The sequence below is a fragment of the Brassica napus genome, chromosome C9 (assembly GCF_020379485.1).
Source record: "Brassica napus cultivar Da-Ae chromosome C9, Da-Ae, whole genome shotgun sequence".
Classification (NCBI taxonomy): Eukaryota; Viridiplantae; Streptophyta; class Magnoliopsida; order Brassicales; family Brassicaceae; genus Brassica; species Brassica napus.
In genome coordinates, this window is record NC_063452.1 from 8,568,525 (window position 1) to 8,596,093 (window position 27,569).

The following is a 27,569-nucleotide window of genomic DNA, read 5'->3' on the forward strand; positions in this document are numbered from 1 at the left end:
TGCTATTTGAGTTTTTTTTACTAGTGCAACTTTTCCGCTAAAACATACAGTTTTATGAGTATAACAATTTAAAGTCGCATAATCCCAACGAAAACTTGAACTTTTAAATTTTGAATATTACAAAAACACATGGACCAGTGACGTTTTCAAATTTGCAAATTTACTTCTGTTATACGAAAAAATATTCTCCTTCGAGTGGAGATTATTAAAAGTAATAGTAAAAACATTTGTTTTGAACGTTTTTTTTTTTGTCAAGGAGATTGATTATGTGTATTTTTTTTATTGTGTATAGTTCAAAACTTTTGTATCTTTCTCGGATTTCGTTCTTTTTATTATTATTCTTTGTCTTTGATTCCTTTCCTCGATACACACTGCTACTACCGTTTCTTACGATGCAAAATCGAATTACTTCTGAAGATTGGTTTAGCATATAAGGAGGACATTCACAACTCCTTTAGTATCGGGAAAACGTGTTTACTAAAGCGCAGTGGACAAATTTGATTTTAAAGAAAAGATAAAATGTAACAACATTCAATCGACTTCATCAATAACATATCAACTATCTTTCACTTTTATTAAGCTTCAAACTTTCAAAAGATGCAGCAACGTCAGTAACACAAAATCTGTTGACAAACAATATGCTGTGTGCAATTGAGATACTAAGAAAATAACTAAAAAATAAAGCACTGTTACTACTTGTCCTCTCATACTTGTTTGGGGAAGCTGAGCGTCGTGGGCTACGTCCATCGTTTTGGTTGATCTGAATAGAGGAGAAGAGACATAGACAAATCCGCAAGGACATGGTAAGAAGCTTAGATCTGTTGCATCCATCGCTTCAGGGCATATAAGAAATGCATTCATCTCATCATCACCTTATTTCTTCTGATCATAATTCCTATTTTTCTACTTAAATTGTGATGAATTGCCATTTCTGGTGAAGCTTCTTGGCCGCACTTGCACTCGCCTTCTCTTCTCAATATTGCTGCAGAGAAGCAATGAATATTGTGATCTTTTGACATTAGCACAAGCTGTGCAGGCGCGATTCCAAAATCGCCACATGGATTTACAAAAGCTTTTGGTATATCAACTTCTAACAACACCAGTTAAGGAATGTGAAGACTTTAAGCTCCACAGACATAATCAGATTGTACAACGGACAAACACTGAGACACATACAATTTTACAAAATTACCTTCCTGGCACTCCATATCCCTCAAACAATTAGCAGCCTAACAAATAAATTAAAAGAGATTCATCAATCTGTAAACATATGCATATTACACAATGGCCATGATTCAACAGCCACGAAGTAAACTTATCAAAAATAGCATGAGCGTAACATCTGATCGTCTTACTCATTTCTTGCGCTTTTGGTTATTTTTCACTTCGAATGTCAAACGAAATCTCAGCGAGACATTGAGAGGAAACACAGAATTATGTGAAAAGCATCATTCATTTTTGGCCTAAAAATAAAGAAGAATCCAATGAAGAAATATAGCAATACGAATGCCAAAATAGATAGCAATAAACAACCATTATCATTGCACGAAATCAAACATATATCTCTGGTGGGATCCACTTCCTCGGAAAAAAATAATACTGAAGATGACATCCCCTAATAACAGAAGGGGAACTTATATTATTGATATTAAGAACAAACATACATAACATGGCAGAATATAGCAAAGATGGGAATGCAAACGTCTGAGAAAGGAGAGGTTCTTAGTATTACCGACAACACGGAGTTGTGACTGAAGGAAATGGTGAACTGGTGGTCAGTGAACCTGTGGATGTCTTTATTCTTCGTGGAGAAATGGTGAGGCTCTCGGAAAATACTTGCTTCAGATGACATTCGTAGTGCCATACACGGTTCAGACCAATGAAGCCTAAAATAACAGATCTACATGGACATGTTGAGTAGGTTAGATTACAAAGAAGGAACGATGGTGATCAATTTGAGGAGTTTTAGATTATGAGGCCGTACCTTTCGTCGATCAGTAATGAGAAAATTTGGCGGTGCAAATAGCAAGAGAAGAAGTGTCAGAAGTAAAATCGTAGCATATACTAAGACCTCTTGGAACAGAGCATTACCTCATCTCCCTCACCGCGAATAGCACAGTTTAAGATTTGTTTCACACCTTTGCTAGCTCCATCGTGAGTTCTGGATTACTGAGATATGAAAATGACAAACAAAAGGCTTGAGCTGGCTTTCCTAGCTTCCAGAAGGCCTCTTGAGTCACTGTAAGCACCTGATGACACACATAGAAAGGAAATGAAATTTTGATATTTCCACACGAAATCTTTACATATAACGGGCTAACTAATAAGTTTGCAAATCAAGAAAAGATAATGCTTAGCTCTTGGAAAAATCATTCCTTCTAGTAGATAAGGAGCTTGACAGAGCGCAACCACCTGAAAAAATTGTTTGTTAATTTTATTATCTAGATGAACTGAAGATCACATGTATGTCTTCATTGTAAGTCTCTTTTTCTAGAGTAAAGCCAATATGTAGAGGCACAAGATGATCAAAAGTGTATACCTTTTTGCCTTTTCTAGAGCTCACCACTTACGACATACTGACACTTCTTCATGTTTTCATTCAGAGGTCGTATTCGAGAGCCATTTATCTTCACATGTTACAGCAATCGTATACCGCACTTCAACCTTATCGAAACAAAAAACAAAAAAAATTGTGAGAATCCGTAAGACTGGATCAAATGAATCGACATCAAAACTAAAAGGCGACGGCTTTTCAAATGGGTTATCAACACCATTGAAGAAAAAAAAAGAAATTGATCATCGCCATAACTTTAGATTCGAACTACAGAGACTTGCCGGTGGAGACATGAGACTTTCGGTTGGATTTTGTTGACAGAGCTTTCAATTTTTTCTGGAGGCTTTCGGGTGTGCTTGCTTGCAAGTAAGTTCAGACGAAGCGGTTGAGCAATCTTTATATGAGGATAAAGACAGGGAGGTGGAACGAAACTACAAAGGAATTAATGAGCACCATTGATTGATCAAGAAGAGCTCACCGTAACGGACATCAGGGAGAACCGAGATGGTGAAGACGAAGTGGAACGCTATCGATGCGTCAGATAGTATGATTCTTGGTTGCTGGATTTCGACATAGGATCGAGTTATTTTTTTATGACACTCTAAGCCCATTTCTCTCTTTCTTCTGTAGCTTATATTATGACGTGGTCAAATAACTGTTTTTCATTGGTCAATATTTTAATTCTACGTGGATGGTCTCTCATTTGAGTAGTATTGTAAGATTTGAGCAATTCCAAGTAATTTCTTTAAAATATATTAATACTAGATTTCCTTTGTTGAAGATTTTATTTACATGATAACTCTTTAAGAATATTCTAGATACCTTTAGGCATTACACATCGATCCTCACAAATACTTATTATCCAATCAGATCTCACCGTTTAGAAACTCAAAATATTGAGTGCGTTTTCTTTAAAAATAAATTTAAAGATTTGTCAAAACTTGTTTTTGTAGTCAGAGTATACCGAATCTATTAAGAGATAATCATCTATTAATCTTGTTGAAGAAAAGTAATTAATAAATATTTTCTTTTGGGCGGTAGCCGAATGCCAGTAGGATTCTTTTTCTTGTAAATCTCCATATATATAACAAAAACATTAAAAACTAAAGAAGGAGACTCTCGTTTCCATCTTCTGAGAAATTTGTTGGTTAGTTCCCAGTTTTCCTCTTGTGCATTGTACTTTACTTTATCATAATTTCTCAGATGTTTCCTGATTCTTTCTTAGTTTCTTTTACCTATATTCAAGAGATTTTGTCTTTTTGTGCGTTTGGGATCATAGATGTGTATTAAGACACTGATCGGAGTTTCATAGAAAGAAACCTAACTAGAGACGATGTCTATAGCTTCTGAAACCACGGCTCTTTTTGTACAGATTCCATCCGTATCCTCTGCTTCACCTACAAAGATCATGGAGAAGGAGAAATCAGACAACTCTGAGATGTTCCAGGGTAATGCAGAAAAGAAACCGGCTTGGAACAGGCTCTCTAATGGAAATTCTAGGATCAAGCCAGTCATGGTAGCTTCGTCATCGTGGCCATTGCTTTCAGAGGCGGCGAAAGCAGCTTCTTGTTCATCCTCTGATTCTTTAAAAAGTCTTTGCTGCGATGGATCTTCATCATCGGTCTCTTCGTTCTCCCAGGTTTGTTACAATTGTAATTATGTTCGATTACTTATACTCTTTTTGGCTTTTACATCTGATTTTATTGGACTGCTTTTGCCAAAGATTGATGATTATGATTTAGCTAATGACTTTTTTACTTTAAAAAAAAAGTATATGATTATCAACCAGAAGTTGGCATAGTGGTATGGATTAGCGATAGGGCCTAGGGGTTATTCAAAAGGGAAAAAAGTATTTGATTTGTGTAAACCTTTGTGAAGAATAGGTACAATGATTTGCAAGTTTATCTCTCATATTGTTAAATGTGGAATCTGCATTAATGTTATGATTTAGTAATGCAGCTTATGTGTCTTTGATTTCAGCGACGTAGTATTCTTGCCGAACTAGAACCAATGGAACAAACATTAACTGATGCGAATAGCAACATTAACCAACGAGCGGTTGCTCAAGCTTCAGGTTGTCCTTTACCATACACTTCCCCTAGCAGTCATAACCAAAGGAACATGTTTGCATCACAGTCCCATGTCCGTGCCCAAAACCTACATCAACAGAATTCATACAACAACCAAAATGTTAGCTATCATCCTCATCAAAGTCACCGAGGTGGACACAATCAGGAACATGTGAATCTTCCAAGAAACTTTAATGGTCTAGGCGGATTTGTAAGACCATCACCACCACTACTTGTGCCATCAATCTATGCTCAACATATGCCACCTCAACCATTTTATTATCCTCTAGATTTTACTGGTGAGTTAACTCAAAATATCAATTTTGTATTTTATTTTTACGAGTTTTTTCCTAACGCATATTTATACTTCTTAGGCTTTCCACCACAGATGATGTATCATCCTCATCACGTGCCCTTCATGGAGCCTCCTCCTGTCTTGTTTCCACGTCAAAATCCAAACCGCCGCATGCCCTCCATGGAGCCTCCTCCTGTCTTGGTCCCATCTCAAAAACCTTCCTTAAAAACCAAGACATTGAATCAAGTTCAAAAAGCTCCCCCTAAAACAAAGATAGTGAATCAAGTTCAAAAAGTTCCCCTTAAAACCAAGATACTAAATCAAGTTCAATATTATTTGAGGTAAAATACTTTATTTTTCACTTCAATACCTATTCTTTCTTTTATTTACCACTTTGAAAATACTCTTTAGAAGAACTCTAGTTTTTACTCTCTTTTTTTACTCTTATTATAGCGAGGATAATTTACCGAACGACGTATATCTTCGCATGCGCATGAATGATGAAGGCTTTGTTCATATAGAGTTCATTGCTGGTTTCAATAAGGTGAAATTCTTATATAGTTATCTTTTTGTTCATTTTTCTATATTCATATATAATAGGTTGTTTATTTTTCACGTACTCTTTGTTTTATTTTCTATGCTGTGTACTTATCAGTGTTGTTTCTTTGTATTTGTATATCTATCAGCTTAAAGCACTGACAAGTAATATCCAGCTTATATTGGATTCTCTACAAGGTTCTGATATGGTTGAAGTGCAGGTATTTCTTTTAGCTATCCACTTTTGACCGTTTCATTGTTGTGTTTCCTTTTGATTTGGTGTAATGATGAAAACATTTTATTATGCTTGAAACTGAAAAGATTTTGAGAGACATTTAGTGTTCCAGCTTTTTTCTTGTAATTTTTATTTAGTTTATATGTGACTGTGTTTTTTTTTATTTGTATATATAGGGCTATGAAATAAGAAATGGACGTGTCTGGAGAAAATACGTAATGCCTCACGACTGGCGGGTTACATTTTATCCGAGCCAAGAATATGTAATGGCTAACAACCATCAACACATGCAGCTTGAGCAAAAACCAGAAGTGGGATGCAAGTTCAAGCAATCAAAATGATGATAACAATAATAATAATTTGGTTGTATAACGTCTTCAAATCAAAGCTGAAGGAGTTTGCTTCTGCATATAGAGGATTGTGGTACATTTATTTGAAGCTACCATCATTTGGAATTAAATTAACATCGCATCTTAAACAAACAAAAAACACTGAAAAAGGAGTGTAGGGGAAACTTAAAGTTTGCTATGATAACACTCTAATATGCACATTTTTCAGGTTTTACATAAATTAGGATTAACAGTAGTCGACATTTTTGGTTATTGGGGATGATTTCATATATTAGTCTGATTTAGTTTTAATTATGGTCTGTTTTAGAATTGATTAACCCGTTTTTTTTGTTTGTTTATTCAGTTATATACTTCACTTTTCTAGAGTTATGATTTTACTGTAGTAAATAGTAGAGATATCTTATATATTAAAGGAGAAGCATCGTAATAAATGTGTTCACACTAAACTAGACACATGTCACATGTAGAAGCATTGTAATAAACTCAGCCAAACGCTACATAAATATGTTCGCACTATGTACTTTACGTTTTTTTAATATAAAACTCACATGCATGGCTCTTCTTTACGTTCTTTTTACTGTTTACGAATAGAGCTGTACAAAATATTCATAAATTTTGATTCGATTCGTTATCCGTTTTGATTCGAACTAAAAAATTTAGATATCCGTTACTCTACGAAGCAAATCAAATAGTAAAATGCAATATCCGTAAAAAAAAAAAGCAAATCACAAATATCAATAATTATAGGAACATATATCAAATTTGATTCGCTATATGCATATATACATATATTTAAAGAATTATATATAAGTTGTATACTATAGTTTATATAAATTTTACAATATTTTTGTTTTTAAATAATTTCATTTTAAGAATTTTATTTTTCATGTATTATTTTGAAAAAAAAATGTCATTTAATTTTAATTAAAAGTATCGTTATATACTTTTACATACACATACATGTGCACATTGACGTGAGCACCTTATAACTAAGTATTTACCACAACTGAAATATCTAAATTTTTTTGAAAGTTAAAATATTCTTTTTCTTAATGCTTCTTTCACTATCGACCAAATTGTAGTAAAATAATTTGTCTTAATAATTTTTTTTTCTTTTTTAACTATTATCCGTTTAGAAACTATAATATGAAACCATTGGTTCGACATCACGACTATCTAAGATTCATAACATGAAAACAAACAAATAATAGTAATTTTTGATTATCACAGGAAAAAAAACCAAAAACATCAAACATTTTAACCGAACAAACCAAATAAATATTGATTTAAAATAATCGTTATATTTTAGGAGATTAAAAACCAAAAAACAACCTAAAACCGAACCGATATCCAGATTAAACAGCTTAATATCTCCTTATTAAAAAAATAACGAAACTAATAATCACATTCCGCGCAAGACGCGGGTTATTACCTAGGTACTTGTTATTTCACCATCATGTAGTGCATTTCTCCTTCGGAATTATTAATAAACGGTGATTCTAGTTTGAAGCCTGAACTCTAATTTTTTTTTTTTTCAAAAACAGATGTGGTTTTAAGCGTTTTCAACATATATTCATTTTCCAAATGCAAAAAGAAATGTTTATGCGTATGAAAGAAGAGAGAGGTAGAGTGAGAGAGAAAAAAATAGGAATGGAGAGATGGGAAGCTTGAGAGAGTTGGATGATTGTAAAGGGTAAAGACCGTGTTCATCACATATGTCTAGTGGATTTCTATAGTCCTCCGGACCGGTGAAATACCTCTCTTGGATTAGATAAGGAGGTGAACACCGGGTGTCAAGCTTTCATGTTTAGTCAGTATATTATATTTGGATTTTTTCCGCAGAATTGTGTTCTAGTTGTAATACATAGTCGTTATGTTTTAGTGGTTTTATATGATTTGATATCTGATATTTTCATGATGAAACCTTATTTAATTTAACTGATCAAAATAAATTTGACGTGTATGAAATACTTGTCAACCGTAAGATCTTGCAAAATATTTAGAAAATACTTTAAGATTTTATTATTTTGTTATTAAATCTTTCTGAATAATCTAGATAACTTTAAAGTTTTAACAATACGGTGTCATAATATTTTACAGTTTAACAACTTATAGAAATTCGTTTTAAGAATAAATTAATAATTTTCTTTTCCGCTGTACAAAAGGATATATATTAAACAACAATCAAAAGTTTGAAGAAGAGGAAGTCTCATCTTAGTTTTGATCGTTTTCATCTTCTGAGAAATTTGTTGGTTGGTTCCTATGTTTTTCTATTTTGCATTGGACTTTCCTTTATCATAATTTCTCAGATGTTTCGTGATTCTTTCTTTTACCGACCTTTAAGAGTTTTCTTTTCTTTGTTTTGGGATCATATATATGTTTATTTAAGACACTGATCATAGTTTCGTACAAACAAAAACTACTAGAGAAAACGTCTGGACCTTCTGAAACCACGGCAACTAACAGTGTCGATTCCGTCTGTTTCGTCTATAAAGATCATGGAGAAGGAGAAATCAGACTACTCTGAGAAGTTCGAGGGTAATGCGGACAAACCGGCTAGGAACAAGCAAATCATGGAAGCTTTGTCGTGGCCATCACTTACCGAGACAGCGAAAGCAGCTCTTTGTTCGAACAAGTCTTCCACTGATTCGTTAAAAAGTATTGGCTGTGACGGATCATCATCATCGGTCTCTTTTTTCTCTCAGGTTTGAATTAATAAACTAGGATTTTGTTTGATTAATATGATACACTTTTTCTTTTGCTTCTGCATATTTTATTGGACTGACTATGCCTTTGATTGATGATTATGCTGGTAAAGCTGATTATGCTGGTAAAGCTAAAGCTTAATGATCAATTTGCTAAATAAGTTTGATTACGATGTTAGTTTAGTAGCTAAAAATTTTGGATTATCTAGTAAGGAATTAAAAGGTTACGAAGTTGACCTAGTAGATAAAAGTACTTAATTAGGAAGTTGACATAGTAGCTATAACTCTTGGATTACAAAGTTGAGAGGATTTGATTTGTGTAACCTCTCTTGGATTACAAAGTTGAGAGGATTTGATTTGTGTAACCTTTGATATAGAATAGATACAATGATTGTAAGTTTATCTCTCATATTCTTAAAACCGGAAATCTGTATTAATGTTATGATTTAGTAATGTAGCTTCTCTGGTTTTTATTTCAGCGAAGTAGCAGTCTTGCTGAAACAGAACGAATGCACCAAGAATTCTTTACCCACGGCACGGTTGTTCAACCCTCAGGAGAAAGTTCATATGGTAATCCTTTACCATACACTTCTCCTAGGGGTCATAAGCAAGGAAACGAGTTTGCATCACGGGCCCATGTCAGTACCCAAAACCAACATCAACAGAATTCAAAAGAGAACCAACATGTTACCCATCAAAGTCAGGGAGGCAGACAGAATCAAGAACATGTGAAACAGAACTGGAATCCCCAAGGAAAATTTAATGGGCAAGGAGGATTCCCACCTCCACCAAGAGGAGGTACACCAGCATTTGTAAGGGCATCACCACCATCAATCTATGCTCAGCATATTCCAGTTCAGCATTATTTTTATCCTATAGCATTTACTGGTAAGTTAACTCAAACTGAAAATATCACCCTTGTATTTTACTTTTATGTGTTTTTTTACTTACGCATATGTTTTACTTCTTAGACTTGCCACCACCAATGATGTATCATCCACATCGTATGCCCTTCATCGACCGTCTTGCTGTATTGTTTCCATCTCAAAATCCTGACCGCATGCCCTTTATCGAGCCTCCTCCTGTCTTGGTCCCATCTCAGAAAGCTCCCCTCAAAACCAAAATACTGAATCAAGTTCAAGAAGCTCCCCTCAAAATCAAGATACTGAATCAAGATAAAAAAGCTCCCCTTAAAACCAAGATACTGAATCAAGTTCAATATTATTTGAGGTAATACTTTCCTTTTCACTTCAATACATATTATTTGTGTTGTTTACCACTTTGAAAATGTCCTTTAATTTTTGTTTTTGATCTTGTTATAGCGAGGATAATTTACCAAACGATGTATACCTTCGCAAGCGCATGAATGATGAGGGCTTTGTTCATATAGAGTTTATCTCTGGTTTCAATAAGGTAAAAAAAATTCATTTGCAAAAAAAAAATAAGGTAAAAAAATTATATAATTATGTTTTCGTTTCGTGTTTCATTGATATTTTCACATGCACTTACTTTGTTTTATTTTCTCTGCTTGTACACTTATGTGTTGTTTCTTTGTATTTGCATTTTTATCAGCTTAAAGCACTAGCAAGTAATGTCCAGCTGATATTGGATTCCCTACGAGATTCAGATATCATTGAAGTGCAGGTATTTCTTATAATTATCTAATCTTGACCGTTTCAGTGTTGTATTTGGTGCACTGCTGAAAACATTTTATTATGCTTGTGTTGAAACTGAAGAGATATTCTGTGTACACCAGCTTTTTTTCTCTAATTTTATTTTGTTTGTATTTGACTACATAATCAATTCCGTATTTGTTTATAGGGCTATGAAATAAGAAACCGGCATGTCTGGAGAAAATACGTTATGCCTCAAGACTGGCGGGTTACTTTTTATCCGAGCCCAGAATATGCAATGGCTGACAACCATCAAAACATGCAGCTCGAGCAGAACTAGAAGAAGTCCGATCAAGTTCAAGCAATCAAAAAGCCGATAATAATAATAAGAAATCAGTTGGTTGTATACCGTCTTCAAATCTAAGTTGGAGGAGTTTTTGCTTTTGCATAGAGAGGATTGTTGGATTTATGTGAAGCTACCATCATTTTGCATATGATGTCAATTAACATTTTGTCCTTGAACCAAAACAAATATAACAAACTGAGAAAAGCTATTAAAAAGGCTAAAAGAGTAGTGTAGAATAAAATTTTGAGTTTTATGACTCTAGTTTGCAGAATTTTATTTTTTATTTCAATTTTCTTTTATTGCTTTTAGGCCTAGGCATTTTACCCGGACCCGAACACCCGAACTGGAACCGACCCGAAAATACAGGTTCGGGTCCGGGTCCATGCTAAGTACCTATTGGGTCTTTTTTTTTTGGACCCGCCGGTCTCGGTTCGGGTCCGGGTCCTACCCGAGACACGTTCGGGTATCCAAAGTACCCGCAAATAATTGTATATACTAGGTATATTTGGGTGATAGATTGGGTATATTTTTGGTATTTCGGATTTTTTTTAAAGTTTCGGGTTTGGATTTTCGGGTATAATTGTAGGTTTTTGGTAAAATTTTAGATTTTTAGAAAATATAATTTGGGTATTCGGGTAAAATTCGGGTATGTTTTGGGTTTTCGGGTCTGATTTTGGATAAATTTTTGGGTATTTTTGCGGTTCTTCGGGTATTTTTAGAGTTTTCGGGTCCAGTTTGGGTACTTCGGGTCTATTTCGGGTCCTAAATACCCGAACCGACCCGGATCCGAAATATACCCGAAAATTTTGGGTATTTTACGGGTATTGAAATTATAGACCCGGACCGACTCGGACCCGACAAGACCCGACCCGGAACCGACCCGAAAAGTTATAGGTACCTATATGGGTCTAAATTGCTAGGACCCAAAGGACCCGAACCCGACAATACCCGACCCGAACCCGACCCGAAGACTCGGATGCCCAGGCCTAATTGCTTTGATTAACATGTCATTTAAAGTGAGCAGTAGACTCTCTTTTTCTGTTATTTTGGGATGATGTAATATACTCATCGGATATAGTTTTAACTATGGTCTGTTCCAAACTAATCAATTCACTTTTTTAGTTTATTCAGGAAAATCTTCACTTTTCTAGAGTTATGATCCAGTAACCACTATTTCTCCTCCAGAATTGTTGATGAATAGTTGTGATCCCCAATTTCATGATCCTCGAAAAAGTAAAAGCTTGAAATGCAACGATCTTTGTTTTGGGAATGGTGATTTTGGATTTTTTTACGACAGGTCATCTATACTCAAATTTGAGGTGGTGTAGAAAACTAAACCGGAATATAACAACCAATATAATAAAATCCATATGATATTCTTTTGAAACCTTAGCTACTGAATCTGTTGTTTGATTTTCAGAAAGAGGATGATAAACAACTGAGAAGTCTACAAATCTACTCTTCTATCTTGATAGTTCATTTAACTCCATTGAAAATCTTGCCACGCTTCTAGGTTTTGTATCATGGATATCAGGTTCTTAGTGTTGGCAAATAAGTTGCTTCTAACAAACAAGAGTTGGTTTCCATTACCTCTATATTATATATATGAGAATTATATAAATTTTATTAAAAGTTATACATTTACATGTGATATTGAGATGACTAATATGTAATTGTTTTTGTTTCACTTGACCATATTTAACTCGAAATATGGCCATACCCAGATTATGATAGGTGCTTACTACTTAGTGACAAAGCTATTGTTTGGGAGTAAAACATAATAAAATCATAGGATAAGACTACAATTAAAATAAATTGATTATCATTATCTCATTGTTTTTTGGTTGTGTGCGCGTGAAAAAACAAACAAAGAACTTAACCACTTTGGTCCGTATATGTGTATGCAAGTGGTTCCAGTGCATTAATCTTGTCTGCTTGATCCTATTTGCTGATCAATCATGTTAATTGGATGATAATCAATCTTGTAAATTTTAAAATGATATCTTGTTGACAAAAGTTTGACGTCATAAAACTATAGATTATCACCATTCGCATTGTGGATTAAGTGACTAGTCATTACAAGAATTTTTTATTTCCACAACAGTTACATCTTTGTCTCTTCTGCTGGACCAAATCTATTGAGAGAGATTGAAAGAGAAGAAGCTATCTCTCTCTTCTCTGCTCTCTCAAAGAGAGATTGAAAGAGCATTTGACATCCCAAAACCAAAAGAAAAAGCTTTCTATGCTGTCATCAGCAAAGCATAAGATCAACCATAGTGATTTTCCAATTCCCTCATCAACATCATCTTCATTATTATAGAAGGTAAGGTTCAAGTTACAGCTGAGGCCCAACTCACAGTTGGTACACTGAAACCCAAGAAGTCATATGCGGAAGCTGTAACTTGTCCTCAACGTCTTCAGACTAAAGACAAAACAGAGGAGGTAGCTGAGCGTACGGTAAAGCAAGGCACACTATTACCAGATCGTTTTGAAATACTATTGTCGTGGTGTGAGGTGTAAAGTGAAGTAATACAGCTGTGTTGATAAGGTTGATAGAGATCTAGATTGTTCTTAAGGTCTCTATAAAAGTCTTGTTCTGAGCTTTGTATGAGGGTAACGTTTTGAGATAATAAGAAACATAAGTTCTTCATATTTTTATCTCTTTTCACATGGTATCAGAGCCAGGTTATATACGTTGAAGAACAATGAGGTTGAAGCCTTCTTCTCTAACCGTCAAGTTGCAGCGTCAGAGGCAGTTTGGCACGAGAGGCTAGGACATTCAAACTTCAAAGTTCTTCAACAACTACAAGCCTGCAAGGAGATTTTCATCAATAAGAACAGAACAACCCCCCCCCCCCCCCTTTGTGAGCCTTGCCAGATGGGGAAGAGTAGTCGTCTTATGTTTTCATCTTCTAGTTCATTTGTTTCAGAACCTCTTGGGTGCATCCATAGTGATCTTTGGGGTCCCTCTCCGGTTGTATCGAATCAGGGGTTTAGATACTATGTTATCTTTGTTGATGAGTACAGCAGATACACTTGGTTCTTCCCTTTGAGAAATAAAACAGAATTTTATTCAGTTTTTGCTGCGTTTCAAGCTCTAGTTGAGAATCAACTGAATACAAAGATAAAGATGTTCCAATCTGACGGGGAGGAGAGTTTATGAGCAAGCAGTTTAAAGAACACTTGACAAGAGATGGTATTAGTCAGAGAATATCATGTCCTTACACGCCAGAACAGAACGGCATTGCAGAACGTAAGCATAGACATATCATGGAGCTTGGTCTATCTATGATGTTTGACAGTCACCTACCACTTCATCATTGGGTTGAGGCTTTCTTCGCTGCGTCCTACATCACCAATCTTCTACCTTCCAATCAGGGTGAGAAGAAGAGTTCTGTTGAAATGCTTAGGAAACAAAAGCCGAATTATTCTCATCTAAGAGTCCTTGGCTCTGCATGTTTTCCTTATCTAAGACCGGTGGCTGATCATAAGATGGAACCAAGGTCATTGCAGTGTGTGTTCCTTGGCTACAGTCCACAGTACAAGGGGTATAGGTGTTTGTATCCTCCTACAGGCAAGGTATACATCTCAAGGCATGTGATCTTTGACGAAGAGTACTTTCCATTTAAAGAAGCTTACAAGAATCTGGTTCCTCGGTATGAGACTACTCTGTTAAAGGCTTGGCAAAAGGCTACGCTGCAGTCACAAGAATCAGGGCCTGAGCAAATAACAAGGATACTCCAACCTCCACCGATTCCACCTCCGGTTGCAGAAGTTGTGCCACAACAGCTTAATCAACCTCAACCAGCTCCACCCCCTATAGTAGATCAAGTCCCTCCTATTCCTCAAGCTGCAGAAGAAGCTCCTGTTGGGAACAGACATAATATGAGAACTAGAGGAAAAGCTGGAATTCAAAAGCCTAACTCTAGGTATGTGATGTTAACGTCACAGTATCACACAAAGGAGCCAAAGAACATTTGGGAAGCTATGGAACATCCAGAGTGGAATGGTGCGGTTGGAGAAGAGATAATTAAGATACACACGCTACATACTTGGTCATTGGTACCACCTACGCCTGATATGAACATATTGACCAACAGTTGGGTTTACTCCACCAAGTATAACTCTGATGGTACTGTGCGTAAGAGAAGAACTCGCTTGGTAGCTAAAGGGTGTGGTCAAGAAGAAGGAGTGGATTACTTGGAGACGTTTAGCCCGGTTGTGAGAACTGCTACTATAAGACTGCTTCTGAATATAGCAGTGGCTAAAGGATGGTCTGTGAAACAGCTAGATGTGGCGAGTGCTTTTCTCCATGGGGAGTTACAAGAACCAGTATACATGTATCAACCAGAAGGGTTTGTTGATCCTACCAAACCTGATCATGTTTGTCGTCTCACTAAGGCTCTATATGGTCTTAAGCAGGCACCTAGGGCCTGGTTTGACACATTTAGTCAGTTTCTGATAGAGTTTGGTTTCAGTTGTAGCAAGTCAGACCCGTCGTTGTTCACATATCATAAGGAGAAACAAACTCTGGTCCTTCTTCTGTATGTTGATGACATCTTTCTCACAGGGAGTGATAATACATTGCTCCAGGAACTGCTAACCGCACTCAACAATAGGTTTGCTATGAAAGATCTTGGTTCTCCTAGCTGTTTCCTCGGAATTGAGATTCAATCTCATGAAGATGGAATGTTCCTACATCAAGAAGCGTATGCTAATGTTATACTTCATCAGACAGCAATGAGTGAATGTAATCCAGTTGCAACACCTCTACCGCTTCGTCCAGACTATGATGAGTCTGAGTTGTTTCAAGATCCGACTTACTTCAGGAGTGTTGCAGGGAAGGTGCAGTATTTGACTATAACAAGACCTGATATTCAATATGCTGTCAACTTTGTGTGTCAGAGAATGCATGCTCCTACCAATGCTGACTTCGGATTCCTTAAAAGAATACTGAGGTACATCAAAGGAACGGTGAATTTGGGGCTACACATCCGCAAAGATTCGGCTCTGAAGCTCTCAGCTTACTGTGATAGTGACTGGGCAGGTTGTAAGGAGACCAGAAGATCTACAACAGGGTTCTGTACTTTGCTTGGACCTAATCTTATCTCTTGGTCGGCAAAGAGGCAGCCCACGGTGTCTCGTTCATCTACTGAAGCTGAGTATAGAGCATTGGGAGCAACAGCGCAGGAGATAACTTGGATATCATTTCTTCTCAGAGATTTAGGCCTGCAACAACCGGAATCAACCTTGCTCTTATGTGATAATCTGTCTGCGGTCTATCTGAGTACAAACCCGGCTATGTACAAGAGATCAAAACACTTTGATACAGATTATCATTACATAAGGGAGCAGGTAGCGCTTGGCCTAATAGAGACACGACATATCCCAGCTGCTCTTCAGATTGCTGACATTTTTACAAAGTCGTTGCCTCGGAGAGCCTTTGAAGAATTGAGAAACAAATTTGGTGTTGGGATTGCCCCCACCACAAGTTTGAGGGGGAATGTAGAAGGTAAGGTTCAAGTTACAGCTGAGGCCCAACTCACAGTTGGTACACTGAAGCCCAAGAAGTCATATGCGGAAGCTGTAACTTGTCCTCAACGTCTTCAGACTAAAGACAAAACAGAGGAGGTAGCTGGACGTACGGTAAAGCAAGGCACACTATTACCAGATCGTTTTGAAATACTATTGTCGTGGTGTGAGGTGTAAAGTGAAGTAATACAGCTGTGTAGATAAGGTTGATAGAGATCTAAATTGTTCTTAAGGTCTCTATAAAAGTCTTGTTCTGAGCTTTGTATGAGGGTAACGTTTTGAGATAATAAGAAACATAAATTCTTCATATTTTATCTCTTTTCACAATTATCTCATTCCCTTTCACAAGCCAAGAACATGACTCAAGTCACTATGGAAGAAGTATGGAAAGATATCAACCTTGCTTCGCTTCACCCACATCGCCAGCTAAACATTGATCATGAGCCAGTGTTGAGTAACCAAACCCCTAATAAATCCATCTTCCAAGATTTCCTCAACAAGCCTTTGAATCAGGAACCACCACCTTCGTCTTCCTCCACTCACCACGGCTCTCTTCTTGCTCCTCCTGCAACTGTTATAAGCTTGAACACTCACTTCATTGATACCCACTTTGATGAATCTGCGATGTTTGGTTGCTTTGGGAAGAAAAGAGGCCAAGATTCTGATGATAGCAGAGGAGACAGAAGGCATAACCGTATGACAAAGAACAGAGAATCTGCTGCTCGTTCCAGAGCTAGGAAACAGGAACGTGTCTCTCCTTACCCTTCTTCTCCTTTTTGAATCAAATGAAAAGAAACAAAAATGAATAACCTAGTGTTGACTATACAATTCTCCTCTGTATTAAAAATGGTTATTTTTCTATGTTTCAGGCATATATAAACGAGCTGGAGCTTGAAATCGTTCACTTGAAGAAGGAAAATGCAAGACTCAAGAGACAAGAAGAGCAGGTACAAACCTTTAGAAGTCTAGTTCCTTCCTAAGAAAGTTTTGCAATACTACTTGTAGTAATTTACTTCTTTTGTTTCTATCTTAAAGACATGGCAAGTGTAAGGCTTCTGCTGCTTAAAGTTGACTTATGCCTAACTTTTTTCTGTCTGATTTTTGGAAGATGCAGTTGAAAATGGCTGAAGCAACTCAACACCAAACAAAGAAAATACTTCAACGGTCTTGGACATCTCCTTTTTGAGAAAATCAACAACTCATCATGGTGCAGAGAAGCAAGAAAAGATCTGTACATTTTTACCTAAGGTAAACCTGGCGATATAGTATTTTAGGGAGTGTAGAAATGTATCAAGAGAGAAAAAAAACTTCTGAATTATGTACTGTTTTCTACTTAATCTACGCTCTAGTGCAAATCACAGTAACATATGAGGTTCTGTTGTCACTTTTCACTGTTAATGTTTCATTACTGCACTGTAATACTTGTTCACTATCAGTTGTTGACTTCTTCTTCTTGTGTATACTTCATTAGCAACTAAAAAGAGAGAGACAAATAAACACATAATAGCAAATATGGTGGCTTCTGATGTTTACTGAAAGTTTGAAACACTGTAACAACGAGTTTGGTTCATGCTATTTTCGTCAAATGTCCATTGATTACAAATGTTATGTCACCTACATAATTTACATATTCTATGTAAAGGAAAAGTACCAAGGAGCGTTCTGATAATATCCATGGAGACTCTAATTTAAATTAAATATTCAAGGAAAATCATCCAAGATTAATGTTCTGCTCCGTGTTAGAAAAGTTTCATTCTTCCATGAACTGAGGTAAAGGTGGAGTCATGTTTTTCATCTTCTTTTTCTCTGTTTCTGCTTTAAATATTAGATCAAAAGATTCAAAACTTTGTAAAAAATCTATCTGTAAATGTATATGTTTACCGTAAGAAGCTCCACGAATCTCGACTTCTCTCAGTTCTTGGACAAGAGCACAACAACAACACATTAGATGTGACAAAAAGTCGTCAATGGACCCTCCCTGCCAAATAAAAACGACCTTAAGAGCTTGACATAATAGAGAATCAAAGGTTTAGTGGATTACCTTTATACTCAGCGTCTTCCGAAGCTTCTTCCTTATGCAACAAGTATAGCAGCAGCATGAGAGTATCAAAGAGTACACCATTAGGTCACTACAAGCTTCACTTGAAGCTGAAACAAAAGTTTTTGAATCAGATTCGTGGAGACTAAGATCACAAATGAGTCTGCCCTCATATAAGATTCCTTACTGATTTGTTTGTTAGTAGCCACAGTGGATATCTTTGCTAATGTACCACATGGGAAAAAGAATGTCTTCAAGCCTGTGGTTTTCATACCTTACCATTAATTATTCACATCTTTGATATTAAAAAAAAGAACTAATCTTGAAAGTGAGAACAGAGGAAGATGGGTTACATAGAGTAGGCTCTGAGCAACAATCCAACAAGTCAGTGTGCCATTCTTCCTGGTGTTGTGGTGATTCCAACCCTCTAGTACTACTTTTCTTTGGATAAACCGCATCATAGGAGTCATCTTTCACAGGTTCATCATCTACATCTTCAACAGTTTCAGTAACAGCAATCAAACGCTGTATGACTTGGCACTGGTCCGTGTCATAACGCGCACGCGAACGTTGCAACTCAACTTGCAACTTCCCATTCTCCGTTTTAAGCGCTTCGCAGAAACCCATCTCCGGGTAAGAACGAGAGAGCGTCTTCTTGAGAACCGACGCAGCAGCTTCTCTGGTGGATTCTTGTTTCAAAATAACATCTTGCACCTTTCTATCTTCTTCATCGAGCGTGTACTCACGCTGATCACTGTCAATAACTTCAAGCCTCTCCTATCAACACAAAACTCCAAATTCAGCTTTCCGACAATGTCAACAACAACAACAACAAGAATGTTACAAAAATATTTTAGGGGCTCTAGACATTGCCCTGAATTTTGGGGTTATAGTCTTATAGACAATTTAATAAAATAATTTTGGGGGTTATAGACGATTTAATAAAGATTTGAATAAAGATTTGAATAATTTTTTTATTTATAAAACACTGACTTACCCGAACCCGAACGTTGTCGACCAAAGTGATAAGCGGGATGATCTTGAGATAACGATCGATCTCGTCCTGAGCCTTACGAAACTGGTAAACAATGTTCCATCCCATGGCTAACAAGTAGAGATAACTCTTGTCTTGGCAGCTGTTGACAAGAAGGTAAGATCTTCTAAGAGCGTCTTCAAGCCCTTCGAGCGGCTCCTGAACCTCGGGACGCGTCTTCTTCATCTCGGAGATTTTAAGCTGCTCGAGCAAGTTACCAATGAGCTTAAGATGCTGTGCGAACTGGCGGCAGTTCTTCTTGTGCATGCGAGCTGTGTTCGCGGCGGTGACTATCATTCCGATGAGTTTCACGGCGTCTACTCCTGTAAGCTGTGCCACTGAAGCTATTTCCCCTAGTTGATCCCACGAGTGAGCCATTTTGGAATCTTTCTGTCCTTACCGCTTGAAGATAAGTAGAAGAAGAAGAAGTGAAGAAGGTCACTGAGTGTTTCGGTGATAGTTTGGTAATGGATTATCTTGTCTCATGTCTTTACTTGCCACGTAGGAACTGAAGTCACATTTCACGAGTTTCTGGATTACGAATCTAGGCTATGTGTCACTGTAGATAATTACAAATCTACCACGTATAGTTTTAACCTCCCATACACCGTCAAAGTTCAAGCGGTGTATACAACAAAACAAGGGTTCGGATCAGATTTTTTAGTTGTAAAGTTTTCTAGATTTTATTTTGTATTGGGTTCGATTAATAGTAATTTTGGTTAGCTTTATATTTTTATACAGATTTAAAGTGGTTTCAAACTCATATTGGAATCAAATAATTTCAAATATGCAAAGATGATATTAAATAAAATTAAGTATTTTAGGTACTTATTTAAATTTAAAATTCATTGGAGTATTAATTCTGATTTCTGGAATTATTTTATTGTGGTTTTTTGGATTTTCGAATATCAGTCAGGTTTGTATTGGATTTAGATAAAAATATCGCCTTACAATATTCATTCAGATACATTAAAATCATGTTCGTTTGCGCAGCGACGTGTAACTGAAATGTTATTTGTTTTATTGTCGTATGTTCTATGACTTGCGACATGTGATTGCAATCTACAATTTGTGACTACTAATGTTTAATGTTTTGAAATCACGGCTTGCTCCTAGTTGCTCGTGCAACATCAAAATGAACAATAATATGCACCGCGATCTATGATCACACAATAAATCTAACGACATAAAACCAACAAAAATCTACTATCTACGATATGAAACTAGTCATAGTCAGATTCGCAACCTGCAACTACAAGTTATATACGAATAGGACCTAACAAGTCGGATTGGATATGGTTTCTGATTGAATACAATTTCAAGTTGAACAAGATTGATACGACAACGAAAGACACTCTCCTAGCAAGAAGAGACAACAAATGGTGTGGGAATCGACCTCTTTAAGGTTCTCTTATAGCTAACTCTAGTTAAAATTGTTTGTTTCAAGCATATAGCTTCTCACTAGTTTTTCATTCTTTTGGCGACAGAAGTTTTCTGCTTTCGCAGCTGGATAACCAATTTTGTTCTGGTAATACAGTGATCTCAAAAAAAAAAGTTGTATGGCCTATAAGTATGGGCCTGTTGGACTTTTTTGGGCCTGCGTTGAGTCGACTTATTCTTGTGGCCGAACACGCTTCTGATTGTTCTTGGTCTATAAATAACGGAGCTTTGAGGGAATAACAGAAAAAAGAAATCCTAGATCGGAGAGCTGGGAAGCCTGGGGATCGCTCGTTCTTCTTCTCTGATCTTCGAATTCTTTTTACCAACACTTGATTGGGTTATTCCAATTTTATATAAGCCCTAACACTTGCGATTCTCTAGTAACGAATCTCTCAATCTAGGGTTTCGCGAGTTCGCCTCTGAGTTTGTTCTGTGATCGTGTGAGAGAGGATGTCACGGTGTTACCCGTTCCCTCCACCTGGCTTTGTACCGAACCAAGTTCGGGATGAGTCTCTGATCGAACCGATCAAAAAGGTTTGTTGAGCAATTAGAAAAGTCCATGCCTTTTTATGTTCTGAGTTAACAAGCTTGCTTCTTTATCCCACCTTATGTGAAAATCCAAATACTTGATCGGCTTTAAAAAAAAAAAAGAATGAAAAATTGATTAATTGGACTCTTTGAATCGGTTCGTGTAAGGTAACAATCCGAAGTAGATAATTTTGTAACAAAACCAATAGGATTCTAGTCCACAAAAACCAATGTAGAGGTCTATCTATTTGTGGCATTAGAGTATTTTACTGCCCCAGCGACAATTATGCATTGTTTGTGTTTCTTTCTCTGCTTATTTGCCCCTTGTAATGGTTTGGAGCTATACTGGATAACAAGTTATGGACACTTGTTCCGTTGGTTTGAGAATCCAGGGGACAAAGGAGGAAGTTAAGAGAGAAAAGAAAGATAGAAAACACAACAAGGATAAAAAGGATAGAAAGAGGAAGGAGAGGGATAACGAGGCTGGCCGAAGCAGTAAACACAGTCATAAGAGACAGCGCAAAGATGAGTCCCTGGAGAAGAGCTGCCTTACGATAGAACTTGAGCATCAAGCGTCTTCTCAGACTTCTTGCGATAGCACTCTTCGTAGCAATGAGAATGAGGGACCAAATCATGTTAAGAGTCAGCCCCTCAACGGTAGGCATAACGACTCTGGTGAGTTTGTTTGTTTACTTGTTGCTGGGTCTGTTTTGCTTCACGTGCTTGCTGCCACGATGATGACTCTCTTTCTTCGAATTCTTGCTATGGGTTTTGAAGAAACTAGCACACGGGTCTTCTTGTTACATGACAAAGAGCAGAAATATCCTGAGGTGATGATGACCAACAGGGGTCAAAAACAGTGTTCGGCCTCTAGTCATCAAGAAAGTATTGGACCTTCAAAGCTCTGCAGCAAATGCCCTCCTTCTACGGCCATGCGATTCTTGAAACTCATCGAGAACTGGGCTCCTGACAGGCCCGGCTCAAAAGAATTTTGGGCCCTTGGCAAAATAATCAAAAATTTTTTTTTTTACATAATTATATGATAACTTAAAAATTTCGGGCCTTATCTTCAATTTTTTTAAAAATATTGGGCCCCTTTTCAATACTATTTATGCAAAAAATCTTTTGGGCCCTAGGCCAATGCCCCTTTGCCCACCCTCCTGAGCCGGGCCTGCCTGAGACCAAGCTCGCAGACTCTGAGGATCAAGAATGGTGGTTGTTGATGAAAGTTGGCGCCAAAAGACGTCATCAAGTTAGCGTTCAGAGAAGCAGCAAGGGAAGTAGTTCGATGGTGTGGCCAACTGCTCAGTTTCTTCCAGAAGCCGAACTACACGCATTGCCATTCACTGTACCCTTTTGACTTCCTCAAAGCTTTGGTTCAGAGAGTTGTTGACATGACAAACAGATTGTTTCCCTGTGTATTTTAGATCAGCATTTTGAACTCGGAAGTATATGTGTGATTATTTGTAGATACACAGTAGATATATATAGTAAGTAATATCAAAGTTGATTTTACATCTCAGAGATTTGAGTTTCCACAGTTATTTTGGTATAAACTCTACACTATACAGTGATCTTTCTATGGTCGCTGTTTTATTTTCTTCTTTAACTTATGGTTTTGTTGGTTTTACCAAAAAAGTCTATTTTTCTAACTAGTCACCCATCTAGAGAACCAAATCGGTGACGAAAAACTTCGAACATCTCGTGTAAGTTTGTCTACCACTATATTAACCACTATATTATCTGCTTTTGAATTGCGTTGGATTACATACATGGTTGTAAATCTTCTAAGTGGATAGAAAAAACTGACTGCTGCGAACGCCATCTCTAAGATCAGTAGAATCTTCATGCATTTCATTATCCAAATCAATACTCTTCACATTTAGCATTTAAAGGAGATAAACTTCGGGGGATTTTCGTACGTCCCATAATTTGTTCACTTAAGTCTCTCCTACTGTTTGGCCAAAAAAAAAAAAATATATATATATATATCTCCTACTGTAGAACCGACCTTATGCTGTAAAAATAGCATGTTGCTTTTAACCTCCACCCACCTACATAACATCATCATTTCACATCATCTATCTATTGCAACGGGTGAAGAATCACACTCTTTCCTGAAATTTCCAATTTTTTAGTCCAGAAAATTTTAAATCTGGTTCTATAAGTATAATTTTCCGTTGTAATATAACCCGATTTTACTGTATATTTTTACAAGTGATTGAGAAAAATAGGGAGTGTAAATAATATTGTAAAATGAATGATAAAATATTTAGAAAAAACAAATTATCATTTTCCAAAGAAACAAATTAACAGAAAGCTGAAAGGAAAAAAATAAATAAAAAGCAAAAGAATCGGAAGTTTGATTGGATGGAGGAGATAGTTCGAACGCTTCAATTGCATAAATTACCGGCCATCACTTTCGCTACTTCCCTTCTCTCTCTCTCTCTCGATACGATCCATCATCTCTCTTGTCTGATCCACACAGTTGTTCTCATTCTCTCACATTTACAGAGATCTGAGGGTTTTGCTTGCACCGGAGATGGCTGATTGAAAGGGGGAGGCATTTTGTTTCGATTGAGGAGGGGAGAGAGGGAGAGAGAGATCTGAGGGCTTTTTGAATAAATTAGTGAGGGAGGGGGGAAATGAGCGCATCTCGGTTCATAAAGTGCGTAACAGTAGGTGACGGAGCAGTGGGTAAAACCTGTTTGCTCATTTCCTACACCAGCAACACTTTCCCTACGGTATCCAATCAAATACTATATGTTTTTCTCCAATAATGTCTTTTTCTTTCTTTCTGAGATTATATTCTTCATTTTTGAGTCAGGATTATGTACCCACTGTTTTCGACAACTTTAGCGCTAATGTGGTTGTTAACGGAGCCACTGTCAACCTTGGCTTGTGGGATACCGCTGGTACTCTCTCCCTTTCTAACTTAGTAGCGGCAAGCTATGCCTCTTTTTTTTCTGAACTTGGTTTTTCTTTGTGGAACAGGGCAGGAAGATTATAACAGGTTAAGACCCTTGAGTTACCGCGGTGCTGACGTTTTCATCTTAGCCTTCTCCCTCATCAGTAAGGCTAGCTATGAGAATGTCTCCAAGAAGGTGCGTGATTAACCTACTTTTTTGCTCTACAAGTTCTTTTTTTTTTTTTTTTTATAAAAAATATAAAGTTTCTTGCTTTTTGATTTCACTGCTTTGTTCTTCTTCTGTTTGCTAGTGGATCCCAGAGCTGGAGCACTATGCCCCTGGTGTCCCTATTGTTCTTGTTGGTACCAAACTAGGTTTGCTCCCTTTCTCTGACTATTTGGCTTTCATCTTTTACTTATGGTTTGTGTTCTCATCAAATGTGGCAGATCTTCGGGATGACAAACAGTTCTTCGTTGACCACCCTGGTGCTGTACCTATTACCAACGCTCAGGTTAACATATTATTTATTTAAAACTCAATTCAGTTTTACTACGCTTGGTACTTTAAAACGAAACCCTCTTTAACCATTCCCCACTTTGGGCATTAAAGGGAGAGGAACTGAAGAAGCTCATTGGAGCTCCTGCATACATCGAGTGCAGTTCCAAATCACAGGAGGTAAGAAGAATACTTCCCTTTTCATGATTACTACATTGAATATGAGTTTGCTCTTTTTCTTCTTAGATTCCTGAAGCTTGAGTAATGAAATGCAGAACGTGAAGGGGGTGTTTGATGCAGCGATCAGAGTGGTACTTCAGCCTCCAAAGCAGAAGAAAAAGAAGGGCAAAGCACAAAAGGCCTGCTCCATTTTGTAACTTATCTACGCTCATATCTCTCTCTTTCTCTTGTCTCTGTCACTCTCTAGTGAAGGCTTAAGAAGAAAAAAAATCATTGGGACTTATAAATGGTTCAGAGTTGGTTTGTGATAAGCTTTTTTAATCCTTAGTAAAACTCGGTTACTTCTTCTTTTTTACTGATAAATAGTTTCCTGCTTTATCTGAGGGCTAATATTGCACTGCATCTTCTCCTTTTTTTCTTTTTCTTTATCTCTATTCTTCCTTCCTATCGTCGTTCAAGAACAAAAGTTGACACCTAAAAAGTTGCCGTTTCAGACAAGAACTTGTCTTCACCATGTATGGTGTTACTGTTCTTAATTGTGTCATCTGTCAAGATACGTAATACTACTTCAGGTGTTTTCTTCCTTCAGCTGTCAAAAACTGTTTTAGTAAACTTAGCGTAGTCGTACCATAGGCAGAAACTCAGAGTTACACCTTTAGTATATCCATCTGTCTTTGAATATGTATATAATTAGTTAGTTGGTTAGAGCCTTAAAGCCACAGGTTCGAAACCTGTATGAGCTGTTTTAAATAATTTACTTAAATTAAGCTGTCATATATAGTGTGTAAAAGCAATTACCTTTCTACAAGAAAAATTGTAACATACTCAGGGTTTCAGATTTAGTACAAACTTAGTTATTAACATACAGTTATACTATTTCAGGCGTTTTTTTCCTTAAGCTGACAAAAATAGTGTGGAAAAGCATTCACATTTCTGTACAAATAATACCAGTCAAGGTCACAGATAATTAAACCTATTATATAGAGTAATAGTTCAAGTGGCCTATTAGCTCAGTTGGTTAGAGCGTCGTGCTAATAACGCGAAGGTCACAGGTTCGAAACCTGTATAGGCCAGTTCCCCAAAACTTTTATTATTATTTTAACCTATTTTTAAAACAGCATGCAGTCTCCGAGCTTTTCTCAGAAACGGCAGATCCGTAAACATCCAGAAAGGAAACTTTGTGTTGCTTTAGGACCAGGCCCTCATTAAAACCAAAAAGCAGTGGAATTTTTAATATCAATTTTTTTACGTATGTAATTTTATTTAAAAAATTTTATATTTGTTGAATTTTGTTTTGATGAAATTGTACTAATCATATATTAATCACCTATTTTGTTTATTTATATAAAAATGCAACATCATATTAATAGTTTAATATTAAACATTAGTTTATATGAATTATTACAATTTTTATTATTTTTTAAAAAATATAATTATTCTCAAAATGTTAGTATGTGACTAAATTAAATTATTTAATATTATATTTTAAAATATTATTTATTTAATATATTATATTTCAGTTTGATATTTTTATTTTTACTACAAAAATTAAACTTAAAATGTTCCAACCAATAAATTATTATTTATTTTTTTATAAAAAGTTAATATGATAATTTCAAAAAGAATTGGGATGTACTATTTAATTTTAAAATTAATTACTGATATATATATATATATGTATATATATATAAATTTGTCTAGATTAAATATGATAAACAATTAAAAATAATAGCATAATGGAAATATATGTGGTTTTTCTTGGGAATGTAATTGTTTAGAATTAGATGTATATTTTTATTTGTTTCTCTTAGAAAAATATTATATATGAGTAAATTTAGGATATTTAGTTAAATTTTTAGTTAATGGTCTAACATAGACTTTTTATGGTAGATAAAAAAAAAGACCCTAAATTAATATATTAGATTTTATATTTATTAATTCAACCGAACCAGAAATACGATTTTAGTTACAAGTTGATTCGAATAAAATTATCCAAATTAAAAGATTCTTAATTAGCTTCGTTCGATCCATCACCGACGCGTTCCATAACCAATTTCTTTGAGCATCAATTGTTGTTTCAGTCATCGACGAACTTCACGAGAAGGTAAGATTAACCTCGTTGGATTGGCAGGTTTTGTCTGAATCTTTTGTTGCAAACAGAAGTGTCCGCCTGATAACTACTAGTGTCGTGTTTGATAACAGATATCAGTCTTATGTCGCTAGGGGTCATCTTAGACGGTGTTCTCATATGTTTGCGGGTGATCGCAGCATAGCCTAGACTGCTGTTTTGTTAGGTCCCGTTGGGATTTGTATTTTTAGCTATAACCTATCGTGGTAACCTTCGTACTTTTCTTAATGAATATCTTTTAGATGATAAAAATTTTTTTGACAAGTCCTAAATTCTCGCAACGTGACTTTATTTTGGATTTAAACCAGGGTCCCACCATAAGTCTGGATAGTCTCGGTGACGAGGATTTTGCTGGAAAGCGTTATTGTTGTAGGCTTTCTTACCATAAGTGAATTATAAGTCTTTTTAAAAAAACTACTGGTATTTTTCATACTCAAAACTATAATATGCAATATTATTTTTTTTGAAAAATAAAATAAGAGTTTTCTTTCAAACTGTATTCTTTTTAGCTTTGTGTACAAAACTGTATTCTTTTTAAGTTTTGTGTACAATGTTTTTCAGTTGAACTAATAATAATTGGTA

At 36.2% G+C, this 27,569-nt stretch overlaps 6 protein-coding genes, 1 long non-coding RNA gene and 1 other non-coding gene across 17 annotated transcripts; 6 read left to right on the forward strand and 2 right to left on the reverse strand.

Annotated features, from left to right (window-relative positions):
* Positions 1 to 548: 548 nt before the first annotated feature.
* On the reverse strand, positions 549 to 2,664 carry LOC106399601. Of its 3 annotated transcripts, XR_007328783.1 has the most exons (7): positions 2,540 to 2,664; positions 2,092 to 2,412; positions 1,733 to 1,900; positions 1,534 to 1,615; positions 1,356 to 1,463; positions 1,193 to 1,229; positions 549 to 982 (listed from the first exon to the last, which is right to left on the reverse strand). It is a non-coding gene; the product is annotated as an uncharacterized LOC106399601 (long non-coding RNA). The 3 variants fall into 3 exon arrangements; XR_002659818.2 differs by lacking the exon at positions 1,534 to 1,615; XR_002656083.2 differs by having other exon boundaries at positions 1,356 to 1,615.
* A 926-nt stretch (positions 2,665 to 3,590) lies between these two features.
* Positions 3,591 to 6,571, forward strand: LOC106364215 (la-related protein 1C-like). Of its 2 annotated transcripts, XM_013803837.3 has the most exons (7): positions 3,591 to 3,701; positions 3,927 to 4,193; positions 4,535 to 4,922; positions 4,998 to 5,259; positions 5,372 to 5,462; positions 5,605 to 5,676; positions 5,867 to 6,567. In XM_013803837.3, exons 2-7 carry the CDS (start codon positions 3,963 to 3,965, stop codon positions 6,029 to 6,031), a joined length of 1,209 nt encoding a protein of 402 aa, XP_013659291.1. In that variant the 5' UTR covers positions 3,591 to 3,701; positions 3,927 to 3,962; the 3' UTR covers positions 6,032 to 6,567. The 2 variants fall into 2 exon arrangements, with proteins under 2 accessions (XP_013659291.1, XP_022561537.1); XM_022705816.2 differs by lacking the exon at positions 3,591 to 3,701 and having other exon boundaries at positions 3,751 to 4,193; positions 5,867 to 6,571.
* A 962-nt stretch (positions 6,572 to 7,533) lies between these two features.
* Positions 7,534 to 11,096, forward strand: LOC106399762 (la-related protein 1C-like). The gene is made up of 6 exons (XM_013840216.3): positions 7,534 to 8,745; positions 9,225 to 9,633; positions 9,717 to 9,975; positions 10,068 to 10,158; positions 10,318 to 10,389; positions 10,567 to 11,096. Exons 1-6 carry the CDS (start codon positions 8,539 to 8,541, stop codon positions 10,696 to 10,698), a joined length of 1,170 nt encoding a protein of 389 aa, XP_013695670.1. The 5' UTR covers positions 7,534 to 8,538; the 3' UTR covers positions 10,699 to 11,096.
* A 5,387-nt stretch (positions 11,097 to 16,483) lies between these two features.
* On the forward strand, positions 16,484 to 17,696 carry LOC106397719 (bZIP transcription factor 27-like). 2 transcript variants are annotated; one of them, XM_013838342.3, is made up of 3 exons: positions 16,484 to 16,980; positions 17,106 to 17,183; positions 17,351 to 17,696. In XM_013838342.3, exons 1-3 carry the CDS (start codon positions 16,594 to 16,596, stop codon positions 17,420 to 17,422), a joined length of 537 nt encoding a protein of 178 aa, XP_013693796.1. In that variant the 5' UTR covers positions 16,484 to 16,593; the 3' UTR covers positions 17,423 to 17,696. The 2 variants fall into 2 exon arrangements, with proteins under 2 accessions (XP_013693796.1, XP_013693795.1); XM_013838341.3 differs by having other exon boundaries at positions 16,485 to 16,980; positions 17,345 to 17,696.
* Positions 17,697 to 17,782: 86 nt separating this feature from the next.
* On the reverse strand, positions 17,783 to 19,794 carry LOC106366428 (protein MID1-COMPLEMENTING ACTIVITY 2-like). 4 transcript variants are annotated; one of them, XM_013806028.3, is made up of 6 exons: positions 19,272 to 19,794; positions 18,628 to 19,051; positions 18,462 to 18,533; positions 18,278 to 18,384; positions 18,118 to 18,214; positions 17,783 to 18,048 (listed from the first exon to the last, which is right to left on the reverse strand). In XM_013806028.3, the coding sequence occupies exons 1-6, from the start codon at positions 19,683 to 19,685 to the stop codon at positions 17,987 to 17,989; spliced, it is 1,176 nt and encodes a 391-aa protein (XP_013661482.2). In that variant the 5' UTR covers positions 19,686 to 19,794; the 3' UTR covers positions 17,783 to 17,986. The 4 variants fall into 4 exon arrangements, with proteins under 4 accessions (XP_013661482.2, XP_022561561.2, XP_013661481.2 ...); XM_022705840.2 differs by having other exon boundaries at positions 17,783 to 18,042; positions 19,272 to 19,784; XM_013806027.3 differs by having other exon boundaries at positions 17,783 to 18,051; positions 19,272 to 19,784.
* Positions 19,795 to 20,959: 1,165 nt separating this feature from the next.
* On the forward strand, positions 20,960 to 22,797 carry LOC106366427. 2 transcript variants are annotated; one of them, XM_048767589.1, is made up of 4 exons: positions 20,960 to 21,281; positions 21,668 to 21,950; positions 22,053 to 22,240; positions 22,450 to 22,797. In XM_048767589.1, the coding sequence occupies exons 1-4, from the start codon at positions 21,198 to 21,200 to the stop codon at positions 22,633 to 22,635; spliced, it is 741 nt and encodes a 246-aa protein (XP_048623546.1). In that variant the 5' UTR covers positions 20,960 to 21,197; the 3' UTR covers positions 22,636 to 22,797. The 2 variants fall into 2 exon arrangements, with proteins under 2 accessions (XP_048623546.1, XP_048623545.1); XM_048767588.1 differs by having other exon boundaries at positions 21,668 to 22,240.
* An 816-nt stretch (positions 22,798 to 23,613) lies between these two features.
* Positions 23,614 to 25,237, forward strand: LOC106366426 (rac-like GTP-binding protein ARAC1). Of its 2 annotated transcripts, none has more exons than XM_013806025.3 (7): positions 23,614 to 24,019; positions 24,103 to 24,190; positions 24,270 to 24,379; positions 24,495 to 24,558; positions 24,631 to 24,695; positions 24,794 to 24,859; positions 24,926 to 25,237. In XM_013806025.3, the coding sequence occupies exons 1-7, from the start codon at positions 23,921 to 23,923 to the stop codon at positions 24,938 to 24,940; spliced, it is 507 nt and encodes a 168-aa protein (XP_013661479.1). In that variant the 5' UTR covers positions 23,614 to 23,920; the 3' UTR covers positions 24,941 to 25,237. The 2 variants fall into 2 exon arrangements, with proteins under 2 accessions (XP_013661479.1, XP_013661478.1); XM_013806024.3 differs by having other exon boundaries at positions 23,621 to 24,019; positions 24,955 to 25,237.
* A 621-nt stretch (positions 25,238 to 25,858) lies between these two features.
* Positions 25,859 to 25,932, forward strand: TRNAI-AAU. Its single transcript has one exon. It is a non-coding gene; the product is annotated as a tRNA-Ile (tRNA).
* The last annotated feature ends 1,637 nt before the right edge of the window (positions 25,933 to 27,569 follow it).

Bases quoted from the DNA above. Each gene is read 5' to 3' on its own strand.
- LOC106366426 (XM_013806024.3), top strand. From the start codon at position 23,921: ATGAGCGCATCTCGGTTCATAAAGTGCGTAACAGTAGGTGACGGAGCA. The intron at 24,020-24,102 runs GTATCCAATCAA...TTTTTGAGTCAG, and splicing joins CCAGCAACACTTTCCCTACG to GATTATGTACCCACTGTTTT. The intron at 24,860-24,954 runs GTAAGAAGAATA...AATGAAATGCAG, and splicing joins GCAGTTCCAAATCACAGGAG to AACGTGAAGGGGGTGTTTGA.
- LOC106366428 (XM_022705839.2), bottom strand. From the start codon at position 19,685: ATGGCTCACTCGTGGGATCAACTAGGGGAAATAGCTTCAGTGGCACAG. The intron at 19,052-19,271 runs GTAAGTCAGTGT...TTGTGTTGATAG, and splicing joins TCGACAACGTTCGGGTTCGG to GAGAGGCTTGAAGTTATTGA. The intron at 18,534-18,627 runs GTAACCCATCTT...TGAAAACCACAG, and splicing joins TTGCTCAGAGCCTACTCTAT to GCTTGAAGACATTCTTTTTC.
- LOC106364215 (XM_022705816.2), top strand. From the start codon at position 3,888: ATGTCTATAGCTTCTGAAACCACGGCTCTTTTTGTACAGATTCCATCC. The intron at 4,194-4,534 runs GTTTGTTACAAT...CTTTGATTTCAG, and splicing joins CGGTCTCTTCGTTCTCCCAG to CGACGTAGTATTCTTGCCGA. The intron at 5,463-5,604 runs GTGAAATTCTTA...TATATCTATCAG, and splicing joins TCATTGCTGGTTTCAATAAG to CTTAAAGCACTGACAAGTAA.
- LOC106366427 (XM_048767588.1), top strand. From the start codon at position 21,198: ATGTCACGGTGTTACCCGTTCCCTCCACCTGGCTTTGTACCGAACCAA. The intron at 21,282-21,667 runs GTTTGTTGAGCA...TTGAGAATCCAG, and splicing joins TGATCGAACCGATCAAAAAG to GGGACAAAGGAGGAAGTTAA. The intron at 22,241-22,449 runs CCTGACAGGCCC...GAGCCGGGCCTG, and splicing joins AACTCATCGAGAACTGGGCT to CCTGAGACCAAGCTCGCAGA.
- LOC106397719 (XM_013838341.3), top strand. From the start codon at position 16,594: ATGACTCAAGTCACTATGGAAGAAGTATGGAAAGATATCAACCTTGCT. The intron at 16,981-17,105 runs GAACGTGTCTCT...TCTATGTTTCAG, and splicing joins GTTCCAGAGCTAGGAAACAG to GCATATATAAACGAGCTGGA. The intron at 17,184-17,344 runs GTACAAACCTTT...GATTTTTGGAAG, and splicing joins TCAAGAGACAAGAAGAGCAG to ATGCAGTTGAAAATGGCTGA.
- LOC106399762 (XM_013840216.3), top strand. From the start codon at position 8,539: ATGGAGAAGGAGAAATCAGACTACTCTGAGAAGTTCGAGGGTAATGCG. The intron at 9,634-9,716 runs GTAAGTTAACTC...TTTACTTCTTAG, and splicing joins TTATCCTATAGCATTTACTG to ACTTGCCACCACCAATGATG. The intron at 10,390-10,566 runs GTATTTCTTATA...ATTTGTTTATAG, and splicing joins CAGATATCATTGAAGTGCAG to GGCTATGAAATAAGAAACCG.